The 15,363-nt window shown below is 33.8% G+C and overlaps 1 protein-coding gene across 4 annotated transcripts in view; it reads left to right on the top strand.

The window, feature by feature from the left end:
• The window catches only part of Ork1 (open rectifier K[+] channel 1), a 115,658-nt gene extending 108,793 nt beyond the window's left edge, over nt 1-6,865 (top strand). For all 4 annotated transcript variants that reach the window (XM_072530437.1, XM_072530436.1, XM_072530438.1 and 1 more), the window contains one exon: nt 857-6,865. In XM_072530437.1, the coding sequence (XP_072386538.1) occupies nt 857-2,205 (1,349 nt within the window). In that variant the 3' untranslated portion in view covers nt 2,206-6,865. The remainder of the gene's footprint in view (nt 1-856) is intronic.
• Nucleotides 6,866-15,363: the final 8,498 nt, after the last annotated feature.

Genomic DNA, 15,363 nt, shown 5'->3' on the forward strand with positions numbered 1-15,363 from the left:
CTTTCTGGTATTTACCGTATTTCTTGCTACTTTTAATTTTTTGTTGTTTTTTGTTGTTGTAACCATCTATTTTATATTATTCACCTTTTTGTTTCTAGTTAATTTCAATACTTTTCTTCATACCATACTTTTGTCTTCTTTATTTTATTTTTCAAGTTTGTCAGAATTCTTCTCTATATTTTTGTTATTTTGTCTAATTTTGCAATTCATACGTTTCACTCTGGCTTTTTCTTTGATTAATTGTATTTGAGTGTAGAATTTCTGCTACTCCAGTCACTCAGGCTTATTCACCTCTAAATTTTGTTAGACTGAACCGAGTCACCTGAAATTTAGAGAGTTGATATGAATGTGCTCTAACAACAAAAGTTATATAACTCCGATGTGTTCTTCCGCCCAAGGGTGGTTGCCACACCTTCTAGTGGGTGGAAATTCTTTTGCTTAAGATAATCTGGGATACGGTAGATAATTAAATTCTAAGCAAATTTTGTTTTATAGAGTTTTTTTAGAAAGTCAATACTGTTTGAGCTATTTATGGTTGAAAACAGCGAACGTTAATTATAAAAAGTGTAGGTACAGATCCTTGGTCAATCGATTTTCCCCTCCTACGAGGAGGGGTTTTAGGGGGAAGCCGGCGATGGAAGTGGTAAACCTTTTTGAATATTTTTGGGGTCGCAAAATTGACATTCTTAGTAAAATTTAACTTGTTTTGATTTTTAGAGGCCAAATCTCTGACAACTTTTAATAAACAATATTAATATAAATATTTATTGGTTGATTTATATTTTCTTGTTTTAATAACATTATAAACAATAACAGATTATTCAAATTTATCTAATATTTTGTTTATTTTTTTCAGGAACTGAAAATTTTCATGAGTTCAGCCCAGGGGTCTTTTTGTTTTACCACTTGTTCCTACTAGTATGGGTAATAGGAGGCTTAGGATACGTAATTATGATCATAGGATTTATTACCAAAGGTATGCAGAGTCGACATATTCAGAAACTAGAAAGAATTTTAGCACATACAGTTAAAAGTACTCCTCAGAAGATACGAAATGAATTTCGAAGTATGTTACACGAGCTTTTGTTTATGAGAGTCAAACCAGTTTATAAAGGTGAATTCGAATACACCCCGCACTATTTGGAGAGAAGTCAAAGTTGCCCAGACTTTACTATTTGGATAAATAAAAATTCTCCTACCACGGCTAGAAAACGAGCAATGTCAGAATGTTATAGATACAACGTTTTGGAAAGAGTACAATCCGAATCAGAATTAGACAAGATAGACAAGGAACGAACTTTCAGGCCTTCTGATGCGCTTATGAAACAAAAAGATCTTCTTCTTAAAGTTGTCGATGCTTTAAGCTTGGCATCCGCTAGAGACAGTGTAATTTCAGGTTTTTCTGAAGACGAAAACATAAATAATGCAAGATACGATCCACCGCCACCCATGATGCCTAGTCACAGAAGAAGAGCTGTAAGCGACGTCAAACCTCCTCCAAAATATTTAACAGAGCAATCTGTTAATACGTGGTATGGTAACGATGCGACTACCGCTCTTAAAGTATTTAAACAAAAAAGAGCTATGTCAGTTGCTCCAATTCCCGACTCCAAAAACTCTTTCATTCAACGGTTTCAAAAATCAGTTGCTAATCGATTTAGAAGATCTGATACTAGAGAAAACGATATTGAAAAACAAAATTTGGATGAATCTATTAATAGAATACGTAGCCCTAGTATTATTCCTTCTAATATTGAATCCCAAAGAAACAGCATTCCGCAGCAAAATGTTTTAGAAGAAACGTCAATAGCTGAATTCATCAGAGCACTTTCCGCAGTAACAGAGAGTAAGTTTAAAGAACCACCAAGAAGAAAAATAGGATTGGCTAGTTTAACTCCCCCAAAATATTCACCTACTAATATATCAGCACCTTCATTTTCAAGCAGGCGGACGTCTTTAGTACCTCAAACCAGAATCCGTGCAAAGCCGCGCAGATTTTCGATGACACCAGTAGCTGAAAATATACTGAGCGCTCCTCCACCATACAGTCCTTGTGTTTCCGCAAGAAATTCGCTAACCTTGCAGGAAACACCAGAAGTAAGGAGATTTTCTGCGCGAAAAGCTTCAACTAGTCATTCAAGTCCAGTGCGAGCCCAAGCACTAAAGAGTAAAAAATTTGAAACTGAGAAAGATAGTAAAGACTGAAGAATACTTGTTATATATGGGTCCTGTTATATATATATAGAGATCAGGAGACTGTTGTTAGCTGGTCAAATGTGTTAGTGATTCCCAAAACAAACTTTACTTTAGTAAAATTGTCATACTCAATTTGAATATCAGTTTATTAATTTTAAAGCTACAAAGATAAATTATTAAGGAAAAGAAAGCAGTAAAACAAATACTAGTTAAAATACTCTATCTGTTACTATTCAATACCGAGTTTTTATCGGTTATTTTTGACTATATGCTCTTTGATATAATTTTATTATAGCTAGTAATAATGGAATATTTATAAACTCACAAAAAGTTAAGATATGATAATGAAAAGAACCAGTTTTTAAAAACCTAAACTTTATTTTGTAAAATAATCTGATCTTATATCTATCAATATGTTTTATCCAGCGATCTGCCAATTCTATGATTCCCGTCGATTTTTTTCTTCGGAGAGAGATTCTTCGACGAATTTTTATTCCGTTAAGCCAGTTTTTTAGAATAATATTTATATTTATTATTTTTAACCAAACGCATACTCCAACAGCTTCAAACGACTGTCTACAACAGTCAATTGCCGCTTCGACTGACTTGCAATTTTATTTGACGTCTAACTAACATATTCATTAACGTAAAGGGAAAAATCACTCGAGTGGTGTTGCCATCTATGGACCAGACCAAGAACGTATCATCCTTCTTCTATGTTATATACATATCTTTCTTTGTAAACTGATTACCTCAGTAATGACATAAAATAATATCTCAGTTACTTACTTCTCTTCTTAAGATTACCAGAGAATTTATAGTTGAAAAAAAATGAAACCTAATAAAAAAGAAAAGTACATGATAATATATTTGAAATCTACTGTAAATTTTTGTTTAGCCACAAGTTATCAGGTGACTGTAAGAATTTTATCATCCACTTTATTTTTATTTACCACTTTAGCACAATATTTGAAACGTTCAATATTATCAAATGCTCATATATTCAAAATAGCACTTATGTCATGTGTAGCTGACGGGTATTATCAAGTCATAATAATATATACCTATTTTGTAAAGATTTCTAAAATTTGTACATTGTCGAGTGAGCCAGTATGAAACAAATTATATTAGATTAATTGTCTTCTTTCTTTCTTCTTTATAGTTTTACGGTATTTTCCCAAGTTGGTGTTACACTTTTAATGACAGACCTGGAATTCATTTTGAAAGATATTTCGCACCGCTATTTTGTATTGTTTTTACTTATTATAAAAAAAATCGGTTGCCTGTAAAGTCGGTTTTAGGGGCGAAGATTTTACGTGACAACGTCTTTTTCTCGGTAGAATATTTATTGATATGAATATTATTAAATTGCACAATAGTTGTTTGCGGTTGAAACGCGCTGTTTCTTCTCAATCGACTGAATTACGATTGATTGCAGAGTGATTTAAACTAATAATTTACTTAACACTATCAACATTTGTCAATAGTATGACATAACCTATAAACTTAGTTTCTCAACTTTTGTGTCAATCTAACAATTAATCAATCAATCATAGTTTACGATAATGAAATATTAGTGTACAATTATTTACCTTTATTGTTGTAGTTGTTGTAAATGACGAATCTAAGCACTCCACATTTTCACTACAGACACAGCTGACGATACTTTAACCACACGTGTGAACTTGTATTATGACGCTTTCTCGGTTTTCCAAAGCCAAGAACGCTCGAGAAAGACAGAGACACAAGCACGCACCGATTCAACGCGCCTAATTCTCTAGTGCTGCGCGCGCAGCGGACCGATCATGTTTGAGTGGGAGAGAGACGCAAGGCATTCGCCGGTCCGGCGGGCCTCTCTCTCGTTCGGTGACTCATCGTAACAGACGTGAGCGGGCGTTACACTTTTTCATGAGTGACTCCGAGCCACAACCTAATTTAAGACGTTGTCACGTCAAAAAGGTCAATAATAATCTGTAGCACATAGACCAAGTGGCGAATTTTGGGTTCTCTGAGACTTTACGGATTTCTGATAGATGTATCGAATCTCTGATATATTGGGTAGCGTTTTCATTCTACAATTAAAACCATTTAACACCAGGAACTAAGCTGTCATCATTGGATCATCCTGATGGATGAGTAATTCACGGTTGGCTATGATTTTATTTTATTTTTTTATAGTGTTTTCTATACACCTGAAGTGGATGGAACTATAGAGCTAAGTGTTGGAATCAGAAGAGATAAGTACAGCTAATTTATCTAATGACCATCTATTAAACCGATTTTGTGCACAGTATTCGGCTACAAAGTATACCAAACTCAGAGCGACGGTTTACCAAAACTTTCCACAAAGCTGCACAGAGCTTGTAAATAATGTTTTTACGCAACATGTTTATTTTCAACATGTTTTTGAAAGATAGTGTTCTGCCTAAAGTCACTTTAAGGTATAAGGAATATGTGGTATTTGATAATAGTATGATTAAAAGATATTTTCAGTTATTGGTTTACTTCCTGATTATTAACGTTAAACCAGCTAGCTGCAGACTTTGATGTGAGCCTTTAAGTATATACTAAGAGTGGACAAATTATATATTAAGATTTTCTCGTTGGCTTCAAAGTTTTGATGTCAGCTAGACCTACATCATCAGCTTATCCAATTTTTCTTGCAGCTGTGCTGAAAATATCCAATATAAAGGCTAAATATTGTTCTTAAACTATTTTCTTGTGACATCTTAATTGCAATTTAAACTTTTTGTTTCGAATAAGCCACATCTTTACTTTAAAATTAAGTTTATTTGACGTTGTGCTTTCCTCTTCGGAAATCGTACTCAAAATACAAAAATAAAAAAGTTTTGTATTTTAAAAACGATTCCGAAGTGGAAATTGCATAAAAGCTGAATTGATTAGGGGCCAAAACAGATCGCTCTGGTAGTCCATTGTCCTCTGGTAGTTCTTTTTCTCTTTGCTTATATGTATTGCAGCATTAAACGACACGAAAATATTTATCTGATAGCATGTTGTTAATTAGTCTCACTATTGCTCAGCATCTTCTTCTTCTTCAGATGCAAATCCACTAATGGATGTTAGCGATCACATTTTCCATTAATTCTCTATTTCTTGCAATATGTATCAGAGATTGTATGTCGTTAATCCCTGTCCATTGCCTTATGTTTCGGAGCCAGGACATTTTCTTGCGTCCCATTCCTCTCTTGCCTTCAATTTTACCCTCGATTATAAGTTGGAGGAACTGGTATTTTTCATTTCGCATGATGTGACCTAGCTACGCCGTTTTCCTTTTCTTGATGGTTTCGAAAAGTTTGCGTTCTTGGTTTATTCTTTTAAGAACATCTATATTTGTGATTTTCGCTGTCCATGGTATTTTTAGGATACGGCGATAGAGCCACATTTCGAAAGCTTCTAATCTGTTTATATCCCTCGTTTTGAGTGGCAGCCCTCTACGCCATATAGCAGCACTGACCACACATAGCACTTAGTTAACCGTAGTCTCAGTTGAAGATCGAATTCTGAACAACTCAGTACCTTCTTGAATTTTACGAAAGCTTGTCGAGCTTGCTCAATGCGACATTTTACTTCCCTGTCCGATGCCCAGTCTTCAAAAAGCCCCTAAAGTATTTAAATTTACTCACTCTTTCAATGGACTTAGTATTCAGTGTTATGGTGGAGTTTTCAAGTGCATCCAAGTTTCTGGAGATGATCATAAATTTGGTTTTTTTGGTATTAATCTCTAATCCCATTCGTTTACTGTATTCTCCGATTATAGTGACAAGTTGTTGAAGATCGACTATGTTGTCACAAATTAAGACACCATCATCAACATATCGTATGTTGTTTATCAATACTCCATTCACTTTGATTCCCATCTTTACATCCTCCAAAGACTCTTGAAATATGGCTTCCGAATAAATGTTAAATAAAAGAGGGGAAAGCACACATCCCTGTCGAACGCCCCTTCTTATATGTATGGGTTTGGATATAGAATTGTCTATTTTTAAATGTGCCGTTTGATGCCAGTACAAGTTTTCAAGGCATCTTATGTCTTTTTGGTCTATATCAACTTTCTTGAGGATCTGCATTAACTTGTGGTGTTGGACACGATCAAACGCTTTTTGGTAATCTAAAAAGCATAGGAACACATCATTCTTCTGATCGTAACAATTTTGGACCAGCACCTGTGTTGCTACTATTGCTTCTCGTGTTCCTAAACCTTGCCTAAACCCGAACTGGGAGTCACTGATGTCCCATTCACATTGCTCATTGCTCAGCATGGAACCATCTTGGGATTTTTGGTCCTATTCTATTAAGTAGCAACCTATGCCAAAATTTATAGTAACAGTTTAAGGTACCTTTAAAATTCTTGTTGATAAAATGTAGGAATAGAATTTAAAGTCACTGTTGCGTTGTTTAGAGCTTACAGCTCGGTATGATATTTTTTGGCACAAACTCGAAATCATATTTAGCGTGACTCGAAAAATCAAGACGCGTACAGCAACCTTGCGGTATACAGCCATTAATGTATATAATATACATGCATGAACATTGTATACACTTATTATAAAAATTTAATAACGTTTTACAAAGGTCATTTTATTTTTTTAAAACTTTTTTATAACAACTCTAGTTAAAAAATAAAATAAAACTAAAATAAAATACACATAAGATGAAATAAAATGTAAATCAAAGATAATAATGAAAATGTATATGATGAATAAATTCTATATTATATTTAACAAATTTTAAAAATTACTAAAATTATTAAACAAAATTTTTAAAGATAAAAATTAAGATTTTTAATTGTATTTTTATTTATTTATTTACTTAATTTAAATTTTTAAGAACTTGTGTGGTTATTATAAAAATATTACAATTCAGTAATAAGAGAATATAAAATTTTATTAACCTACATATAGTAATAACAAGCTATAAGATTATAGAAGTCCATGGCATTTCGTTCCATGGTTCTAGTTTAGTAGGCATTTCTGTTCTTCAGAATACCAACCTTTGCGCTGTTCCAGGCGAGCAACTTTTATTAATTTTTTTCATTTTGTCTACTATGAGTTCTAGGGTTGTGTGTCCTAATTTCTCATACTGATTTTTTGATTGTGGATGTGCGTTGTTGATTTTTATAATTTTACTTAAATTTTTTATTTACGCTGGCTCTGTCTCTCAGCAATATTTTGTCTATTTTTACATAGAGATTTGGCCCTTTTTAAACCTCTGTTTCACCTTTTCTGCATCTCTTTTTCGTCGACACAAAACTTTTGTTGTTTTTGCATTTTTTTTTCACAATCTTAAGTTGAATGTTTTTTTTTGTGCACTTAACATAAGACAGTATTTTCGCGTACGTCCATATCCTTGGTATCTATGTCACTATAGCAATAACTTATAGACTTTTAAGAAGCTACATATAAAACTCTTAATCCTAAGATCCTAAAATCCATTCCACTGGATCTGATTGACATATTTATCTTGGGCAAAGGTTACAGTGAACATATCTACAGATAATTTAGTTTGCCATAAAAGTTTATAGCATATTAGATCATATGAAAATAAATTTATATCAAAGAGTATTTTACATTCCTTTTTTCTTAAAAATTTAGACGGGTTAAATTGAAGAAATCGTTTTATCTACTTATGAAACTTGATCATGGCCTTTATCAAGTGCCTTTCTAATGACTGAAAAAATACCCCAGTAATTTTTAGGTACAATTCTAGGTTAATATAATACAGCAAAAGTAGTATTTAGGGTAACATTCTATTATACTGTTAATATGTATTCAATAACTTATTTGAGAATAATAAATTTCCAGTCAAATCAAACTATCATCACCTACTAAAAGGAAATCTTTGACATTAAATATTATATATATATATATATATATATATATATATATATATATATATATATGTATATATATATAATTATAAAATTATAACTAGAACGACGGATTGAAATAACCAAAGCATAAACATCTCGTAGAATAAGCTATATCTCTGGCTCCTGAGCTGTTGATCCAGATTGAGCCTCGATCAGTATTCGGTACATTGTCATAGATAACTGTTTTTATTTTTTTATTAGATAAACATATTTTTTTGACTATTATACAATTACACAAAAACTTATTTTGAGCTTTGGATTCGTTGTCAATTGGTAATGATCCGTGTTTCAAAGGAGTTTTGAGAAAAATTTTACAGTAATATATGACAGAGAATAACTAAATTTATTTAAATGACCATTATATCTACATATGCTTAAATAAGTACAAAAAATAATATTTAGATAAAGGCCTATTGTATTCTGTGTCTTTAACGTCTGATTCTTCTGAAAAATCTGTCATCTCAATTGTTGTTAATGATTTGCAATAATGTATTATTGATAACTTAGATCATATATTATCATCATAATTCTCTTTGCCATTATCCCTATGCGCAATCGGCTTCCCCAATTACATTTTTCCATAACTGTCTATCTTGGGCCATATCAATATTAATACTCTTTACCGACATGTCCTGCCTAAGCGTCTCCCACCTGGTTTTTTGGTCTTTCCCTCCTACTACTTGGAGAAACCTGCAGATTGGCAATTCTTTATATTGGGTGATTAACGTCTCTATGTTGAAGATGACCAAACCATCTGCAGGAACTGCAGGAACCCGCAGATCAGCAATTCTTCATATTGGGTGATTAACGCCTCTACGTTGAACATCTGAACCTATGTTCTCTCGTCTTGGCAACATAATGCTACCCCTAGACTTCCTTTAATATACTTATTCTTAATTTTACCCTTTTTTGTCACTTCAGTCATTTATCTAAGAATTCTCATTCCCACCACAACTGCCCAACATTCAGTTCCGTACATCATAGCTGGATGTTTTATAGAATTTTCCCTTCATATTTCCCTTTATTTCCCCTAATATACTCATTCCTAATTTCATCCTTCTTTGTCACTCCAGTTATTCATTTAAGCATTCTCATTTCCGCCACATACATTCTTGTTCCTCTTTCTTTTTAACTGCCCAACATTCAGTTTCGTAGATCAGGGCTAGTCATATGGCTGTTTTATAGAATTTTCCCTTCAGTTTTATTGGATTTTTTCTGTCACACAACATACCATTCGCTTCCTTCCACTTCATCCATCCAACACTAATTCTACTACATGCATCTCCGTCTATTCCCCATTACTCTGTTACACCGTACCTAGGTACTTAAAACTGTTACTTTTCACTCAAAAATACTCTGTTCCAGTTTTGTTCTGTCACTTTTCCTGTAGTTTCGCTGTTATTTGAGCCAAAACTAATGAGAATAAATAAGGACTAAGCACGGAGTCTTGGCGCAATCCTACTTTTACATGAAATTTATGAGTCTCTCTTACACCTGTCCTAACACTAGTTGTTACTATCTCATACATGTCTCTCACAATCTCTACACATTTACTGGGGACTCCTTTCTTATTAAGTGCCCACCACAGAATCTCTCGAGGAACTCTACCATGCTTTGTTAAGATCAATGAATACCATATGAGCGTTTGTTTTTTGTAGTTTGTTTCTTTATTTCTGAATTTTTCAATCAACTGCCTTATAATGAAAATTGCGTTTGTTGTTGATCTGTCTTGCATAAAACCAAACTGGTTATCGAATATTTCGGTTTCTTCTCCAAGTATTTCAATAGCAGTATCTCTAATGCCACTGACCATCTTCCTCCAAATTGTATTAGGACTTCCTTGCATATTCCAACACATTTTTTCTATTATTTTTGCCCTGAATAGACCTTCTTTCTCATCTTTTAACATCCACCACTTGATTTTTTGTGGTATTCTCCGATATTTTGGTTTGGTTTCGTTTTTTCAGAGAGATCATATACAAACAAGACAAAAAGTCTTCGATACTTCTAGTTTTGGGGTACATTTGAGGGACTATCTGAAACTTAATCCGAAGCTAAAGTCTACTCAGTAAATTTAAATCATTTTTGGATTAAGTAAATAAGCAACGATGTAACTGATTAATACAAATTTCAAATTCAAATTTTCGTCATTTGTCGCCAAGCTGGGCAACATCCAAGAATTATTACTAACTGGTCTTGGATATATTTGAAATATTTACGTCTTTATCGACAAAAAAGGATTAGTCATCTCACTGTTCGTCAAACAGTTTCTTCTTCTTCTCGTAGCACTACAACCCAGGGTGGGTTTTGGCTGACTGCACAACTTGCTTCCATCTTGAACGGTCCATAATAGTTGGGTCAGTGGGTAGCCCCATTGTTCCTGGATCTGACCATATATTGTCTCTCTATAGCATTCGTGGACGTCCTAAGGGCCTTCTTCCTATGGGGGCTTCCTCCTATATTAACGCTCGCTCGCTCTATACATCTGCTTGACTTCACCATTTGTTCTTATGTGGTATTGGTTGCTATTAATATCGTAATAAGGCCCAAAGTTTCTTCTAAGGATTTTCCTCTCAAAACATCTAAATTTTCTTTCAGTTTCTTTGGTCAGGGCCAACGTCTCACACCCATACGTAAGCACCGGTTTAATCACCGTTCTATGTATTCTAATCTTTGATGTTCGTGTTAGGGTTTTAGATTTAATAATATTGTGGACGCTGTATATGCATCTGTCTGCTGCCTGAATTCTTTCTTTAATCTCTTCCGCGATATCGTTATCTGCAGTAATTGTTGCTCCGAGATTTTTAAAACTCTTTCAAAGTTATATGGGTCTATTGTAAGATTTTGCCCTATTCTATCTCGTCCCTTTTGTCTGCTGATGCACATTTTTTTGGTTTTCTTTTCGTTTACCGTTAAACCAGTTTTCTGGTCTCTACCTCCAATTTATTAAAAGTCTCCTTCACATTGGTGACTGTGTTTCCCACAATGTCAATGTCATCTGCGTATGCTAGTAATAATTTTGGTCGATTTACTGTCAGTAATTCTATTTTAAGTTGTGCTGCTCTTACTACTTTCTCCAGGATGATATTAAAGAGAAGAGGTGACAGCGCATCTCCTTGTTTCAGGCCACTGTTTATTTCGAAAGATTCTGAGAGTTCGTTACCTATCCGTACTCTGGATCTACAGCTATTCACACATAACTTAACAAGCTGGATAAGTTTTTTTGGAACTGAAAGTTCTGCCATTGCATTCCACATCTGATCCCTTTTAATGCTGTCGTACGCTTGCGGGAAATCTATGAAGAGATTATGGATAGCTCTATTGAATTCCCATTTTTTTTCTAGCAGCTGTCTTAGAGTAAAGATCTGATCTATGATAGATCTATGTTTTCTGAAGCCGGCTTGGTATTCCCACATGAAATTTTCTACAAACGGTGTCAGCCTAGTTAATAGGATGTTCGATAAGATTTTATATGCCGTCTTAAGTAGGGAGATGCCTCTATAATTAGAGCCCTTGGTTTTATCTCTCTTTTTTATGGATGGGGATTATTACACTGTCGTGCTATTTTGTTGGTATTTTCTTTTCGTTCCATATAAGTGTTATTAGTTTGTGTATTTGTCTATGTAGAGTTTCTCCACCGAACTTAAGGAATTCAGCCAGTATATTGTCAGAGCCTGGAGCTTATCCGTTCTTCAATTTGTTAATTGCTTGCAATGTTTCATCTATTTTGGAGTCCTCTACCGGTAGGTCCACCCCAAAATATATATTTTCTCCATATTCTTCCTCTTGATGTATGTTTAGTAAAGTCTTGAAATATTCTTGCCATGTTTGGAGCAGTTCTTTTTCATTTATTATTAATTCATCATTTTTTCTGAATACAGACACGCATCTAGATCTGAAGCCTTTCTTTTCGTTTCGACACTGATTTGTAAAATGCTCGACTATTTGACTGTTGCCTATTCCTTTCCATTTCTTCATATTTCTGTTGTTTGTATTTTCTTTTTTTTTTCTCTAATTAATTTTCTTGTTTCTCGGCGTGAAGTTGCATAGTTTTCTTTACTTTCTGCTGTTCCTTGTTAAAGCATAATGTTTCGCTTTATCTGTCTGTCGTGTAGTTTTTCTTGACATTTTCTATCAAACCATTTTCTTGTTCTCTTCCTCCTTTTTCCTATTATTTGTTCTGCTGACTCTGTAATTGAGTTTCCCATTTGTTGCCACTGCCCTTTGACATCATTGCTCTAGTCTACTGTATTTAGATGCTGTTTAATTTCTTGTTTGTAATTATCTCGGATTTCCTTATTTTGCATTTTCTCGATGTTCCACTGTCCCAATGCTTCGTTGGCCGTAGGTTTTTCTGAAGATATTCTCAACCTGATTTTTGCTCTTACTAGGTAATGGTCTGTATCTCCATCTGCTCTCCTGAGGCTTCTTACATCCAGCACATTACTTCCATGTCTGGCATCGATAATTACGTGGCCAATTTGGTTCTGCGTGGAGTGGTCATTAGAGACCCAAGTCTGTTTATGAATGTTTTTATGTTGAAACATAATAGAGTTTACAAGCATATTGTTAGCCGATGCTAGCTCTACCAACCTTTGTCCATTGTCGTTTGAGATATCGTGGAGGCTGTGTTGTCCTATTGTCGATCTTAGGTTAGGTTCTTTGCCAATTTTTGCGTTGAAGTCTCCACAGAATATCTGTATGTCTTGTTTGGAGATTTTCTCAAGCGTTTTTTCGAGTTATTCATAGAAGTAATCTTTAATATGTTCGTTTTTATCTTCTGTCGGAGCATGTGCGGATATAATTGAGATATTGTACCATTTTCCTTTCAGTCTAATATAACAAAGTCTTTTACTAATGGGTGTGAAACTTATAATACTGTTCAGGTATTCTTCTCGTACTACGAAACCTGTGCCAGATTCGTGTTTTCCTGTAAGGTTTCCACTGTAGAAAATGACTGACTTGTCTATTTTTATGTTTCCCGTGTCTAGCCACCTTAGTTCTTGTATTGCCGTAATGTCCATTCCTACTTTTTCTAACTGTTTTATTGCATGTATAGATGCTCCCGTCCGGTACCAACTTGGAACATTCCATGTTCCAACATTCAATGTCCTTTTTCATTGCGATTGTCCTTTTCCATATGTATCTGTTCGATTCCGAGGCAAACTTGCAGTTTTCATAACAGACTGTTTTTTATAAGGGCAGGTTGTTGGCCTTTCGCTTAACCCTTCTTCTTTATCCGGGCTTGGGACCGACAAGAAAGACTTTTAAGCTAATCGATCCAGTTAACAGTCATTCCAGGCGGAGTTTCATATAAGGTTATATATCTTCAAGCTAACCCTTCTTGGCAGTTTAGATTATTGTTTTAGTTGAGTTATTCAGTTCTTTTCTGCTTCCAATTTTTGGAAAATTTAAGCATGGTGTTCCTCATTGTTATTCATCTATTGCTCTATAAATAATTGTTGGAAATACATCTTTAATACGAAAAAGGTTTATAATTTGGCGATAAGTGAAGTGTCCATAGCCACGATAATAACTACTGCTAATTTTCTAATAAGTCTAAACATAAACTCAAGCTTATAGTAACTAGGAAATATGGAAATTATTGTTAATATTATACTGATAGATTTTTTTTTCAAAACTTTGGTGGCATATGCCATTTTATTTATATTTCGTAGGTAAAAGGAAGCACTTGTTTTTAATTTTCTTCATTGTTTTTGAATACAGTTTTTGTCAATATTAGTAACTTTACAAAAATGTTTGTCTCAACAAGTTCGTTAAAATTTTTAATACTATTAAGAAACATAGACAGAACGTACACAATGTTCTAGATACAGAATGTTAAGAATATTACCCTCTTAGTTATAATACGATTGTGATATATTGTTAAAATATCAGTATTGTAAATAAATAATTTTTTTATTTTATAAAAATGTCATTTTATTTTTTCATTTTCCTACTTGTTGATTCTTCTTAAAAGCAAAGTGCATGTTCAATTTTCGGTAACTTCCGAACTAGGCGAGACATTAAAGAACTAAAAAGCATTAAACCTATCAACTTTCCGTAATAAGATGAATTACTAACATGCATTTTTGCTTTTTTACTTGAAAAAGGGATGTCACCACAAGATACTTATGCCAAAAGAGAATAACCGAAAAAAACAGAGACACATATATCACAGAAAGCGATGGAGTCGAAGAAAGCTGGGCAAAGATTAAGTCTAATATATTAGCCTTGGCCAAGGAAGAAATATAAATAAAAATAAATCGTTCATAGGGCGAACAACTCCATGGTTTTGTACAGAAGTGAAGGAAAAATGTAAACAAAAGAAAAAAGCTTACCTGAAATACATGTCAACCAAAACACAAGAGGCATACCATAATTACAAGACAATTAGAAACGAAACACACAGAAAAGGATAGGTGGTGGGAAAAATACTCAAATAATATTACTCAGACCACGCAATACTGATATCCCAAGATGAAGATAGTCTGCAAAGACTGGTCCACAGATTTAACATAAGAGCAAAAGAATTTAATATGACAATCTCACTAAAACAATAGTAGTCAGCAAAGAACCAACCTGATGTAAAATAGAAATTAACAGCATCAGTATTGAACAAGTAATGGAAATAAAATATCTGGGAATTACACTGTCCAGCTATGGAGATCTGTACAGAGAAGTGAGAAATGCAGTACAAAAAGCAAATAGACTGGCAGGATGCCTTAATAACTCTATAACAGTCACACAAACAGTCTGGCAAAACAGACACACTAACACTGAGATGAAGTCAAGAATTTATTAAGCCAGTGTAAAACCCAAAATGTGTATTTACTAGTTAGATCCTGAAATATATATATATATATATATATATATATATATATATATATATATATATATATATATATATATATTATACATTTTGCAGACAGCTGTCGCCCTACTCTTGTTCTCCTCCGCTGATCCTCCCTAAATAAAAATTTAGATTAATAAAATTGCTGTAAATATTTATCCAGTGCTATTCACTTAATACAAAGAATTCCTGAGTGGTAAGTTTTTGGAAGAAGTAGAAGGAAGAAAATCGAAGACCTCTTAGGAGACTGTTAGGCCGGACATATCTGTGAAGTGGATTAATATCGGTATGATCTATGATAGACATTTACGGAGAAATGTAATTCGGGTAGCAGACCTCGCATTTAGATAAAGGCAAAGAGAATTATGATAAGGAAAGCAGAAAATGCACTGGTATGGTAGGTATATGTACCAATATACCA

The sequence above is a fragment of the Diabrotica undecimpunctata genome, chromosome 4 (genome assembly GCF_040954645.1).
Source record: "Diabrotica undecimpunctata isolate CICGRU chromosome 4, icDiaUnde3, whole genome shotgun sequence".
Classification (NCBI taxonomy): Eukaryota; Metazoa; Arthropoda; class Insecta; order Coleoptera; family Chrysomelidae; genus Diabrotica; species Diabrotica undecimpunctata.